This window comes from Daucus carota, chromosome 9, assembly GCF_001625215.2.
Source record: "Daucus carota subsp. sativus chromosome 9, DH1 v3.0, whole genome shotgun sequence".
Lineage (NCBI taxonomy): Eukaryota > Viridiplantae > Streptophyta > Magnoliopsida > Apiales > Apiaceae > Daucus > Daucus carota.
The window spans coordinates 19668156-19681007 of record NC_030389.2 but is presented as its reverse complement, the minus strand read 5'-3'; the positions used below and the strand labels follow the sequence as shown (position 1 = coordinate 19681007).

General features: G+C 39.4%; 1 protein-coding gene across 1 annotated transcript; it reads left to right on the top strand.

The window, feature by feature from the left end:
* Positions 1-418: 418 nt before the first annotated feature.
* On the top strand, positions 419-1285 carry LOC135149468 (uncharacterized). The gene has a single exon (XM_064085190.1). The coding sequence runs from the start codon at positions 419-421 to the stop codon at positions 1283-1285; it is 867 nt and encodes a 288-aa protein (XP_063941260.1).
* The last annotated feature ends 11567 nt before the right edge of the window (positions 1286-12852 follow it).

The following is a 12852-nucleotide window of genomic DNA, read 5'->3' as shown; positions in this document are numbered from 1 at the left end:
GAATAATGGCCTATCTATGAATGATTTTGTCAAATTTCAGTCTTCTAAATATGCTAGAAATGTTGATGATTTGGGGTTTGTTAAGTCTAGCTCGTTGGAGTCTTTAAAAAATAGTTTTGAGGTTTAAAATGGGGTTCTTCGAATCTACCTAATTCTGAGTCCACCAGTTGTGAGGACTCGAGTATTCCTAGACTTACTTGGTCTAAGATTGTTAATAATGGAGCTAATGCTGAGCAGTTTGATGATGGGTTTAAAGATGCTCCTAGGAAGATTTCTTTAAAGGGGACGGTACGGCCAATCTTGAGTTGCCACACTCATTTCTAGTTGAGGCTCGAAAACAATGGTCTTCTAGCTGCATTGGTCACTTTGTTGGGGCTAGTTTACAATTTAAATATGTTAAAGAGCAGGCTTTGAAGCTATGGACCAACAGTGGTCTCAAAAATGTTTACTACAACTCAAAAGGATACTACACCTTTCGGTTGATGCTGTGGAGGATATGAAGAAGGTCTTGGCTCTTAACTCTGTCCAAATTGGGGGTAAACGCCTATACCTTGCACCTTGGACTGATGGAGCAAATTTTCAGAAAAATGTGATTAAAAAAGTCTCCACTTGGGTGAAACTTGTTGATGTTCCACACTCTTATTGGACAAGGGAGGGTCTCAAGCACATTGCTAGTGCTGTGGGAGTCCCAGTTAGTCTTGATAAGCAAACTGCCACACTGAATCCTATGAAGTATGCTGGGGTTCTTGTAGAAATCACTTATGATTGTTCCTATCCAAAGGCAGTTTGGGTCCCTGTTATTGATGAGGATACGGGTGAAGTGGTCAAAGTTAGGGTGGGCATCGACTATAGTTCGGTCCCACAGTCTTGTTCCTACTGTAAAGCTTTTGGGCATTTTGACTCAAGATGTGAAAAGAACCCCTCCTATGTGAAGCCCCCCACCAAGGAAAAGGCTCCAGTAAAGAAAGGGAAAGAAAAAGCTGAGTTTATGGGTTGTCCTGTGGAGAATGATCCTACTGTGAACCCCACCCCTGTTCAACCTGTCACCAACCCAACCACCCCCAACCCTGATGTTGTTGGCACCTCTAACAAGTTTTCTGTTCTTGAAGAAGGAGAAATTGTGTCCTTAGCTGAAACTGAGGTTGTTGGAACTGATTCTGAGCCTGTCTCTGTTAATCCAATGAAGGGAATACTATGCCCCATAGTGTCCCTGAAGTGCCCGTGGAATGCCCTGCTAATGCGTCTGTGGTTGATGCGCCTGTTAATGCGCCAGATGCGCCCGTAGTGCGCTCTAGTGATGTTGAGCTCCAAGATGCGCCTGTTGCGCCCTTGGGATGCTCTGGTGATGCTCCAGTTGAGATGGAAGTTGATCAGGGGTTCATTGAGGTTGTTTGTGCCTTGCCAGCTTCTAACACACCTCCAATCTGTCCTCAAGCCACTGTTTCTGAATCCTCCAAGAACAAGAGAAAGAAGAGCAAAGGTAAGGGTCAAAATGGACCCTTTTTTACTGAATCTCCCCAAGTGTCTCCATCTTTGGCCTCTCCAAGCAAGAGAGGAAAGAATGTTGATGAAGATGGTTTCACTCATATTGAAAACAAAAGAAGCCTACGGTCACGGGGTAAGGTGACTATCTTAAACCTTTCTTAATGAATTGTGCCACTTGGAATGTAAGGGGTCTTAATAAGCGGTCTCATCAAAAAGAGGCCCTTCATTTTGTTGATTCTAATCATCTTAGCTTTGTTGGTTTTATGGAAACTAAAGTTAAAGTTCAAAATATGTCCAAGGTTGTAAATAGAATTAAACGAAACTTGTCTTGGGTTTCTAAGCATGCTGATCATTATAATGGTCGTATTATTATTGGTTGGGATGCTGCTATTTGGACTGTTTCTGTTCTAAACTCCAGCCCTCAACATGTTACTTGTCGTGCGTTATTTAAAGAGAACAATTCTAGCTTTGTCATTTCGTTTATCTATGCTTTTAATGATGGATGTGATCGTGTACCTCGGTGGAATTTTATTTCCTCTTATTCTGTGGGTGAATCCTGGTGCCTGGCTGGGGATTTTAATACTGTGTTGAGCATTTCTGAAATTCTGGGGGTCGTGAGCACTGGACACCCGAGATGCAAGCTTTTAAAGACTGTGTGGCTGATGCTGGTCTCACTTGTCTTCGAACCATTGGGGATACTTTTACCTGGACAAACAGAAGGGAGAATGACTTGGTGTTGAAAAGATTAGACAGGGTCCTTGTTAATGACTCTTGGCTTCTGAACTTCGCCTCGAGTCAAGTGGTAGTCCATAATAGAGGCATTATGGATCATCATGCTCTAGTCATCACTGTCTGTGATTCTGTGCGCAGGGTTCACAAGATTTTCCAGTTTTTTAACTATATGATCAGCCTTGATGGTTTTCTTGATTGCGTGGCCAGGGCTTGGGACACTCTGCTTTATGGGATCCGCTTGCTGTTTTTTGGAGAAAACTTAAACTTGTTCGAGCTAATCTGGTGATTTTGAATAGGGAGCATGGGGATGTTCGTTCTGTTGTCCAGCAGTGCCGCACACCCCTTGCCTTCGTTCAAAATTCTGTGACCCTTGATAGGGGAAATACATCTCTGTTGCATGCTGAGGACTCTGCCATCTCTGCCCTCAACACTGCTCTTGATCATGAGGAGGAGCTCTACAAACAAAAGTCTAGATGTAAATGGTTGAAATTGGGAGACTCGAATACCAAGTTCTTCTTTGGCCAAACTCGTACCAACTGGAATACCAACAAGATCCTTTCAATTCTCAATCAGAATGGTGACCTTGTCCATGGTCACGATGCTGTAGCGAGTGTGGCTGTTAATCATTTCCAAGGTCATCTTGGTTCTGCTGGGGAACGAGTTGCTTTGGATTGGGAGAACTTATCTTGCCCTCTTCTCCCCTTGGACACTCATGAAGCACTTGTTGCTCCTGTTACGGATGACTTGATCCTCCAAACTCTTAAGTCGCTTAAACCTGGCAAGGCACCGGGTCCTGATGGGTTTAATCGTGAGTTCTTTCTTGCGACTTGGTCAATCTTTGGTCGCGACTTTTGCAAAGCGGTCCGGAGTTTTTTTGAGGGTGACCCCATGCACCTTGGGGTGAATTCTACTCTTATTGCACTGGTTCCTAAAACTCGGTCGCCCACCTGTATGAAAGACTTTCGTCCGATTGCTCTATGTTCTACTATCTATAAGTGCATCTCGAAGATTATTGCTTGTAGACTCAAGTGTGTTATGCCTGGAATAATTGATAAGGCACAATCTGCTTTCGTCCCTGGTCGCCAGATTAGTGATAACATTCTTCTTGCCCAGGAGCTCTTTAGGGGGTATGGTCGAGAAACTGGACTCCCAAAATGTGCCTTAAAACTCGACCTCAACAAGGCTTTCGATTCAATTAATTGGGATTTTTTGCTGGACTGCCTTCATTATATGAACTTCCCATCCAGATTCATTACCTGGATAAAAGGATGTGTTTGCACCACTTGCTTCTCTGTCAAGCTTAATGGGGCCAGTGTGGGGTTCTTCAAGGGTGCAAAGGGGCTTAGACAGGGTGACCCCATCTCGCCTTACCTCTTCACCCTCGCAATGAATGTGTTCTCTTCTATTCTCAATCAGGTTCCAACTGGTTTTCAGTATCATTGGAAGTGCAAAGAACTCAAGCTCACACACTTGTTCTTTGCTGATGATGTACTCATTTTCTTGAGGGGCGACAGGGTGTCGATTGGGCACATCATAGACTCTCTTGCTAAATTTTCTCGGGTTAGTGGCCTTACTGCCAATCTTTTGAAGAGTACTTGCTTTCTTAATAATTGTGATGCTCTGTTGACCTCTTGGTTTGATCATACTTATGCTATTCCTCATGGCACTTTACCTGTGCGCTTCCTTGGTGTGCCCCTTATCACAAAGCAACTCTGTGTTAACGACTGCATGCCCTTAATTGAAAAATTAACTGCTCGCATTGATGACTGGACGAATATTTTGCTCTCTATTGCTGGAAGGGTCCAACTTATAAAGTCTGTCCTTCTTGCCATGATTTCATTTTGGACACGCCACTTCATTCTCCCCAAGGGTGTTCATCACACTATTCGGTCCATACTCACCCGGTTCTTGTGGAAAGGTTCTTTGGTTGTTGGTGGAGCCAAAGTTGCCTGGGTGGATCTCTGTCTACCTAAAGAGGAGGGTGGGCTTGGTATCCCCAACCCGGCTACATGGAATGAAGCACAGATTCTCTCCCATCTTTGGAAAATTGTGAATAAAGATTGCTCTTCTCTTTGGGTTAACTGGGTTATTCACTCTGTGGTCAAACAGAAGTCCTTCTGGTTACTCCCCACCCCAACTGACTGCTCCTGGATTTGGCGTAAGCTTTTATCACTACGTGACTCAGCTAAAGCTCACATCAGATTCATAATTGGTAACGGAGCCTCAACTTTACTCTGGCTTGACCCCTGGTATAACTCGACTACTATTGCCACATGCTCTACGGATCCAATTATTTCACACCTGGGCTCCTCTCCCCAAGCCTTGGTTTCTGATTGGATCTCTCATGGTCACTGGGCGATCCCGGAACCTGTCTCTAGCCAGCGTCGAAGTGGGACTCGATTTAGTAATTGGTTGACAACCTTCTCCTACCCCACCGTGTCTACCAGCTCTGATGTTCTCCTTTGGGATTCTGTCTCTGGACATAATGTTACTGTGCATTCTATTTGGGACTCAATTCGATTACGTGGTAGTGGGGTTCCTTGGTACTCTACTGTTTGGTTCAAACAGGGGGTTTCTCGCTACCAACTTCATTCTTGGCTTGTCTGTAAGGAACGTCTTAGAACCTTGGACAGACTTGACCACTGGGACCTTACGACCACTTTGCAGTGCTATCTTTGTATTGGTGGAGTGGAATCTCACTCCCATCTCTTTGTTCATTGCCCTTATACATGTTATATTATGGATATGCTTTTTTCTCCCATCTACAGGACTCGGATTTTACCCCATTGGCGATGGACAGATCTTCTTGAGCACCTCATGACCTGCCCTGACCCTTCCAGGCGCACCATTGCTCTTATTGCTGCTCAGATTCTTTCCTACCACCTTTGGCGCGAGAGGAATGCTAGAAGACACAACAGAGGCTCTTTTGGACCACGAAAGCTCCTTCATGGCATTATCACTGACTTGCAGGCTCGTATTTTTGGAGAGTCTTGGTTTATTGCTGCTGTTCGTAGTAATTATGTCTTACGAACTTGTATCTCTCATTTTGACTAGTTGTTGCGTTGTATTTATTATGGGGGTTGTTCTGCCCTCTCTTTTGCTTTGCTCGGCTCTCTATTTTGAATCTGTTGTCTTAGATTTATTTTAGAGAGCCATAGATGGCAGGATAGTTTGTACATTCTTTTCTTTCTAATACATATCTATTTAGCAAAAAAAAAAAAAGAGGTACCAACTCAACTCTGATAAGAAAGCAAGGTAAATAGCAAGTACTGTTGAAGGAATCCGTACGAAGAACGTCAAGTGATTTATTGAAGTTATATGTCTAAAGAATTTCAGGATGCTGCTGCACACCACTAGAAGAAGTTCATTAACATGTTCAAGCCTCAGTGTACATATAATCTTTTGTAGCACGTCCAGAAGTGCAGAAGGTATAAAGTTTTAATACTTTATTTATTCAGAAGATTCCATACTATTTTTACTTATGAAGAAGAACTATGAAGTCAAAGACTCGACGAACAAGCCACGTCTCAAATGTTTATTTGATAAAGAATATTTAATTCAGCTAGATACAGATGAACCAGACAGTACATTTGTGTGTCAGCTACTCAGATTAAGTGTTCTGCATCAACTATAAGTGGCCGTTCAATCAAGACAAAGATCTACAACGTTCAACAAAGTCTGGAGTCCCTGCTGCTGAAGGAAAAGAATTTTATAAATATTTTTTTAATTACTCCACTTATCAAATTAATCCAATTAGTTGTATAATTTATTTATTAAATTGATTCATCTTCGAATCAATTTATTCTATGAATTTATATGATTAATATAATTAATTGAGTAATTACTGAGTATTTATTTAATTAGAAAATCATGTTTTATACAATTTATAACTCGGTATGACTTTATAAAACAAAGTCATACCGTGCTTGTCAGGCTGACTTAAGCAGTCGGTATGACTTTATTTAGTAAAGTCATACGGTGTCTGATTATATGGCATTTCCTTGTATGACAAAATGTCATACCGTTTCTCTGTTTCAGACATTTCCTGGTATGACAAAATGTCATACTGTGTCTGCTAATCAGGCATTCCCTTGTGTGTGTATGACTTGTGTTTATATGACTTTAAAATGTCATATAAAGTGCAACCGAATGACTTTATTTGGTAAAGTCATACCGATTCAAGAGTAATGGCCAAGTAAGAAAGTCATACCGCCCCTGGCAGTATGACATTCTTTATATATGTCATTCCTTCTTTGTTTTATGGCATGGCTTTGTGTAAAAATGTCGTATCTTCCATTGTAATGTCATTCCGAAGCTAGAAAGTCATTCCTTTCAATGTCATACCTAGTTCCAAGTGATTTGCCTATATATATGGCTTCACTTCTTCATTTCTATTTTGTTCAAGCATTGTAAAAGCTTTCAAGTTGTTTGTAACTTGCAATTGTTATATCCACAGTTTTCTATGCTTTGATCACTCGGTTGTTTTAATCACTAAGTTAGAATACATCATATCGAATTTATTCTATGAACTTTAGTGGACATTAAAACGAACCATATTAATTATATAACGACTTAAAACATTGTTATATTAATTAATTAAAATCTGATTAACAAGTTATATTCTAATCTGATTATTCCGCCGCGATTTTTAGTGACGATTGTATTGAACCACCCTTTCTACAATCGTTTCGAGGACTTAAAAATTGGCATCAGAGCAGTTGATACCATTTTTCCGTATTAGATCCTATACACACTCTGTAACGTCCAAATATTTTTTATTCGAATTAATTCCAAAAATTAATTCTGATTTAAAATATTTTTCTTTCAAAAATCCAAATCTCATCCAAACACTATTCACTTTAAATCCTTAAACATGAGTACACAAAAGATCAGTAGCATTAAAATCCCGCAGTTCAGCAAGGAACACTTTAGCCTATGGAAGAGGCATATGTTAATATTCCTCCGCACCGCCAACAGAAAATATATCGGGATTCTGAACAAAGGTGTTTCTACTCCGATGAAGCTCATACTAGCACACGAAGAGGATGGTGTGCTAATACCTCATAAAACTGTTCCGAAAGAACTTTCTGAGTACACAGATGAAGAGAGTGAACAGATGAACTTAGATGACGCTCTTCAACTGATTTTGGTTGAATCTCTAGATCCGGTTATGTACAACGCTGTTGTTAATTGTACGAACGCAAAGCAAATCTGGGATACACTAGAGATTATAAACGAAGGCTCAGATGAAGTCAGAGAGAACAAGAAAGAGATACTGATGGCTCAGTATGAACAGTTTGGTTCCAATCCCGGAGAAGGGATTTCAGAAGTGTTTATCAGACTTAATAACCTGATTAATAATTTAAATCTGAATGGGAAATACTACGACAAGAAGGAGGTCAACATGAAGTTTCTCTTAACACTTCCTGAACATCTAGAACACAGAATCACTGCAATCAGGGAAAGCAGAGATCTGAATGCGATTTCTCTGGAAAGACTCTACGGAGTTTTGAAAACTTATGAACTCGAACAAGTTCAGAGTAAACAGTGATATGGTTGGGGTAAAACACTGAACCATTCAAGAGCTCTAGTTGATGAATCACCTGCACCGGAAGAAAAGAAGGATGATGTTGTTCCTTCTAAAACCCCTCAAGAGTTTGTTGTACCTGAGATGGGTCAGACTGCTTCTTCTAGTGGTGATGAAGAGTTCTATACATTGGAAGAGCTAGAACAGTTAGAAGATCAATCTCTATCACTGTTTGCCAAGAAATTTGGAAACATGAGATTTCGGAAGAACTCCTCCTACAAGTACAAACCTACTGCCAACAGGTTTCAAAAAGGAGGTTATTCATCTTCTACTAGCAAAGGATGATACAAGACTAGGATGGTGGATAGAAGCAAGTTCAAATGCTTAAACTGTGGTGAACCGGGACACTTTGCAACTGAGTGCAAACAACCCAAGGTTCAAAGAAAGAGAAAAGATTCCTACGACGAGCTGAAGCAGAAGTATGATGCATTAGTGAGAATGCATCAGGGTACTTCTGGAAGTCAAAGTTTCAAGAGCAAGTCTTATCTCGCAGAAGGGAAAAGCTGGGATGATACAGACAGTGATGAAGAAGAGCAGATTGGGAATATTGCTCTAATGGCTAATGCTGGATAATCTTCACCTCCTCCTGCTGGAAGCTTTCAGGTAGATCCTACATGCCCTAAACTTTTTATGCAATTAGGATTAGAAAGAGATGATGCTATAAGTAAGTTGAAAGCTGCTAACCTTAAGATTAATACTTTAGTCTTAGATATTCATGCTTATAAAATGAATGAGATGAAAGTATTAAAGCCTAAAATTGAACAACTGACTATGGACTTAGAATTACAATATGTTAAATTCAGAGTTTTAGAAAAAGGTGAGATTGCTTTAAGACTGCAGCTAGATGAAGAGAAAGTGAAATGTAAAGCCTTTAAGGATGCCTCCACTATAGTCAAAGAACTTAATGATAAACAAGAGATCAAGAGAACTATTGGAATAGGTTTTGACTATAACAAATCTGTAGGTAAGGCTAGTAACATTACTCCCTTTAAGAAGAGTGCTGAGGAGAGAGGAATTCCTTTTGTTTTGAAAGATTCCCCTCAACCCCTGTTCAAATCCTCAGAAGCTGAACTTCTGTTAGAAACTCCTGTTGTCATTAAATATGAACTCAAACAGGAAGACCTTAAAATGAAAGAGAGTAATGAGAATAGAGATGAGATCCTGACATCTCTGAAACCAATCAAAGTGAAAGGCAATGTAAGGTTGCCCAAAGCTGGTTTAGGTGTCAACTCTGAGAGAACTAATTTCAACAAGCCTAATAATTTTGTGAATAGTAAGAACAAGAACAATAGATGTCATTCTACTGAGAACTTTAAATCTGTTAACAAGGTTAGAGTAGAATCTATTGATATTCCTACTATTGTGACTGATATTCCTGTTGTTCCTGTTTTTGATGCATGCAATAAATCTTGTGGTGTTGATAATTGCATGACTTGTGCTTTCAATATGATGTCTGCTTATTTTAGAAATTTGCAAGCTAAAAATGAAAACACATCACCTAGGCAACACACAAACAATAAGCATGCTAGATCAAAGACTGCTAGTCCTCCTCGTGTTAGGACGGAGGCTTATGTTCCAAAGCCTAAAACCAAGGTTTATAAGGCTGTTGTTAAGGAAGTAAGTTTAGTCAAGAGTGAACCAAGTATCAGTCCAAGAGGCTCTGTTGTATTACCTGATAGAAATCAATTCTTTAAGTCTGCCGGACCCAATCAAATGTGGGTCCCAAAGAAGGTTTAATCAAGTTGTCTTTTGCAGGGTGCCAGTGGAGTTGTTCGAGTTGATTGGGTGCTTGAAAATGGAGCGTCAATGCACATGACTGGTACAAGATCCCTGCTGGAAGACATAAGAGAAGCAACTGGTCCGTCAGTTACTTTTGCTGACAATAGCAAAGGTCGTACTGTTGGATATGGCAAGTACAAAGTTGGAAGGGTCATCATAGAGGATATTTCCATAGTTGAAGGACTTCAACATAATCTCCTGAGTGTCAGTCAGTTTTGTGACAAGGGATATTATGTTCATTTTGAAAAGGAGATATGTATCATTAAACATATCAAGGATAAGCATCCTTCACTATGTGGCATAAGGAAAGGCAACATATACGTAGCTGATTTGTCTTCAGGACCAGGGAATGCAGTTCACTGTTTCTACGCAAAGGCGTCTGCTGAAGATAGTTGGTTATGGCATAAGAAACTCTCGCACCTCAACTTCAAAATCATGAACTCTCTAGTCAAGAGAGATCTAGTGAGAGGATTGCCATCCCTATAATTCTCAACTAATGATCCGTGTGAAGCTTGTCAGAAAGGAAAAGTGAAGAGAGCATCTCACAAAGGCAAAACCATCAATACCATTACAGATCCACGTCATTTGTTGCATATGGATTTGTTTGGCCCCGTAAATGTTACATCAATTGATGGAGGAAGATATGCCTTAGTCATTGTGGATGACTTCTCGAAATTTACTTGGGTTTACTTCCTGGCTTCTAAGGATGAAACCCCGATGATAGTGATTGATCATATAAAGCAAGTTGAATTGGATAAGGGTGTGTCAGTGAAAGCTGTAAGGTCAGATAATGGCACAGAATTCAAGAATCAAACCCTAATCAACTTTTACTCTGAAAAGGGAATTAGAAGGCAGTATTCAGCACCAAGGACTCCTCAGCAGAATGGAGTCGTCGAAACAAAGAATCGTACATTGATTGAAGCTGCAAGGACAATGATTGCTGAAGCAAAGCTTCCACTGTACTTTTGGGCTGAAGCTGTGACTATAGCCTGCTATACCCAGAATAGAACTTTGATCAATAAGGATCATATGAGAACTCCATTTTAGCTGTATAAAAACAAGAAACCTTATGTCAAACACCTTCATGTCTTTGGAGCCAAGTGCTATGTTCTCAAAGATGGAGAGAAGAACTTGAACAAGTTTGAGCCAAAGGCATCTGAAGCCATTTTTGTTGGTTATACTAATAATGCTTATAGAGTTAATTGATACTCTGTCAGTGAAAGTTAGTGTCAATGTAACATTTGATGACACTAAACTCCCAAGTTTACAATCTGCTAATCCATCTGAATCTCTGAAGTTTGACAACTATCCAGATTCTGATTCAGATGATGATGTGCCACCTGAGGCTGCAACAGGTGATGACAACAATGATGATAATGATCCAGGCAATGGTGGAGGAAATGGCAATAATGCTGGAGATTCCACTGATGCTAGTGGTGGATCAATAAGTCAACCTGACAGCAACTCAGGGGGAGCTGGTGGATCAACTAGTCATACACATCAGACTAATGATAATATTGCTGAATCATCAAGTACACAACTTCCAAGAGAATGGATTTGGAGCAGAGATCACCCCTTTGATCTGATTATTGGTGATCCTGATGTTGGTGTAAGGACTAGAAGTGCTACGACAAATGAATGTCTATTCTCTGGTTTTTCATCATAATTAGAACCAAAGAAAGTGGATGAAGCACTTGCTGATCCTGATTGGGTTCTTGCCATGCAAGAAGAGCTCAATCAATTTGAGAGACAAGAAATCTGGGCCCTGGTTCCAAGGCTGAAGGGTAAATCTATAATTGGAACTAGATGGGTCTACCAGAACAAGTTAGATGGTGATGGCATTGTTGTAAGAAACAAAGCCAGACTAGTCGCAAAAGGTTATTCCCAAGAAGAAGGAATTGATTACGATGAAACCTGTGCTCCAGTTGCTCGTCTTGAAGCCATCCGAATATTTCTTGCATTTGCTGCACACTCCAACTTCAAAGTTTATCAGATGGATGTGAAAAGTGCATTTCTTAATGGAAAGCTGGAAGAAGAAGTATATCTGGAACAGCCCCCTAGCTTTGAAAATCTAGAGTTTGCTGATTTTGTATACTTCCTATTCAAAGCTGTCTATGGACTCAAGCAGTCACCAAGGACTTGGTATGACACCCTCTCTGAGTTTTTAATTGAAAATAATTTCACTAGAGGTGTCATAGACAAAACTCTCTTTTACAAATTGCATGATAATGATATGATATTTGTTCAAATATATGTTGATGATATTATATTTGGTTCTACTAACGATAACTTGTGTAAGAGATTTGCCAAGTTAATGCAGAGTAATTATGAGATGAGTATGATGGGTGAGCTATCCTACTTTCTTGGTTTCAAGTAAGCCAAAAGGAAGATGGCATCTTCATTTGCCAGTCAAAGTATGTCAGAGATCTTCTAAGCAAGTACAAACTAGAAGACTGTTCACCGGCAAAGACACCCATGTAATTATATCTATTTTATTAGATTTTATATAATTATTTGTAAATTATCTGATAATTTTCTGTGTAAATTATGCATGCTCATATATGTCTCTATAATTTTCCAAGTGCTGCATACTCCCCTGTAATATTCTCTGTGCATTTAGATAATTATATGTATTTATTTTGTATTTTTTAAAATTAATTAAGCATAAATATTTGATTTTAAGTTAATTCATTTTAATAAATTAAAATTAAATTCATAAGTATTTATATTTAATTAAAGTTGAATTTTACAAAATATATGTGTAATATATTATATATTATGTGTATTAGATTTTTGATTAAATGTGCAAAAAGTTTTATTGTTTTTAATCAATCAAAAATCATATTATTTTCGTTTTTGTTTTTTTTTTTTTTTAAAATCTGTTACTTAGCTCGGTATGATATTTTTAGAAAATGTCATATCGGCTGGCTTGCTCAGTACACCTCACAAATACGGTACGGCATTTTGAAAATGTCATGCCGAATTATAATGACATACCTTGTTGAAGCGGTATGACTTATTTTAGGAATGTCATACCGATCATCCCAGAATGTCATTCTAGGAAACACGGTATGACATTTCCTTAGAAAATCATACCGACCTCCTCTGACCCATATGACTTTAGTTTTGAAAGTCATACCTATTCATCTCCATTACACTTCGATACACACACACGCATACATACACTCCATTGTTCTTGATCGAGTTTTTCAAGTTTTAGATTAAAAAACTTGCTGGTTACTTATTCAAGCCCAAAAAGCTTGCTTGTT

Excerpts from the sequence above, each read along its gene's own strand:
- LOC135149468 (XM_064085190.1), top strand. The coding sequence starts at position 419 with ATGGACCAACAGTGGTCTCAAAAATGTTTACTACAACTCAAAAGGATA.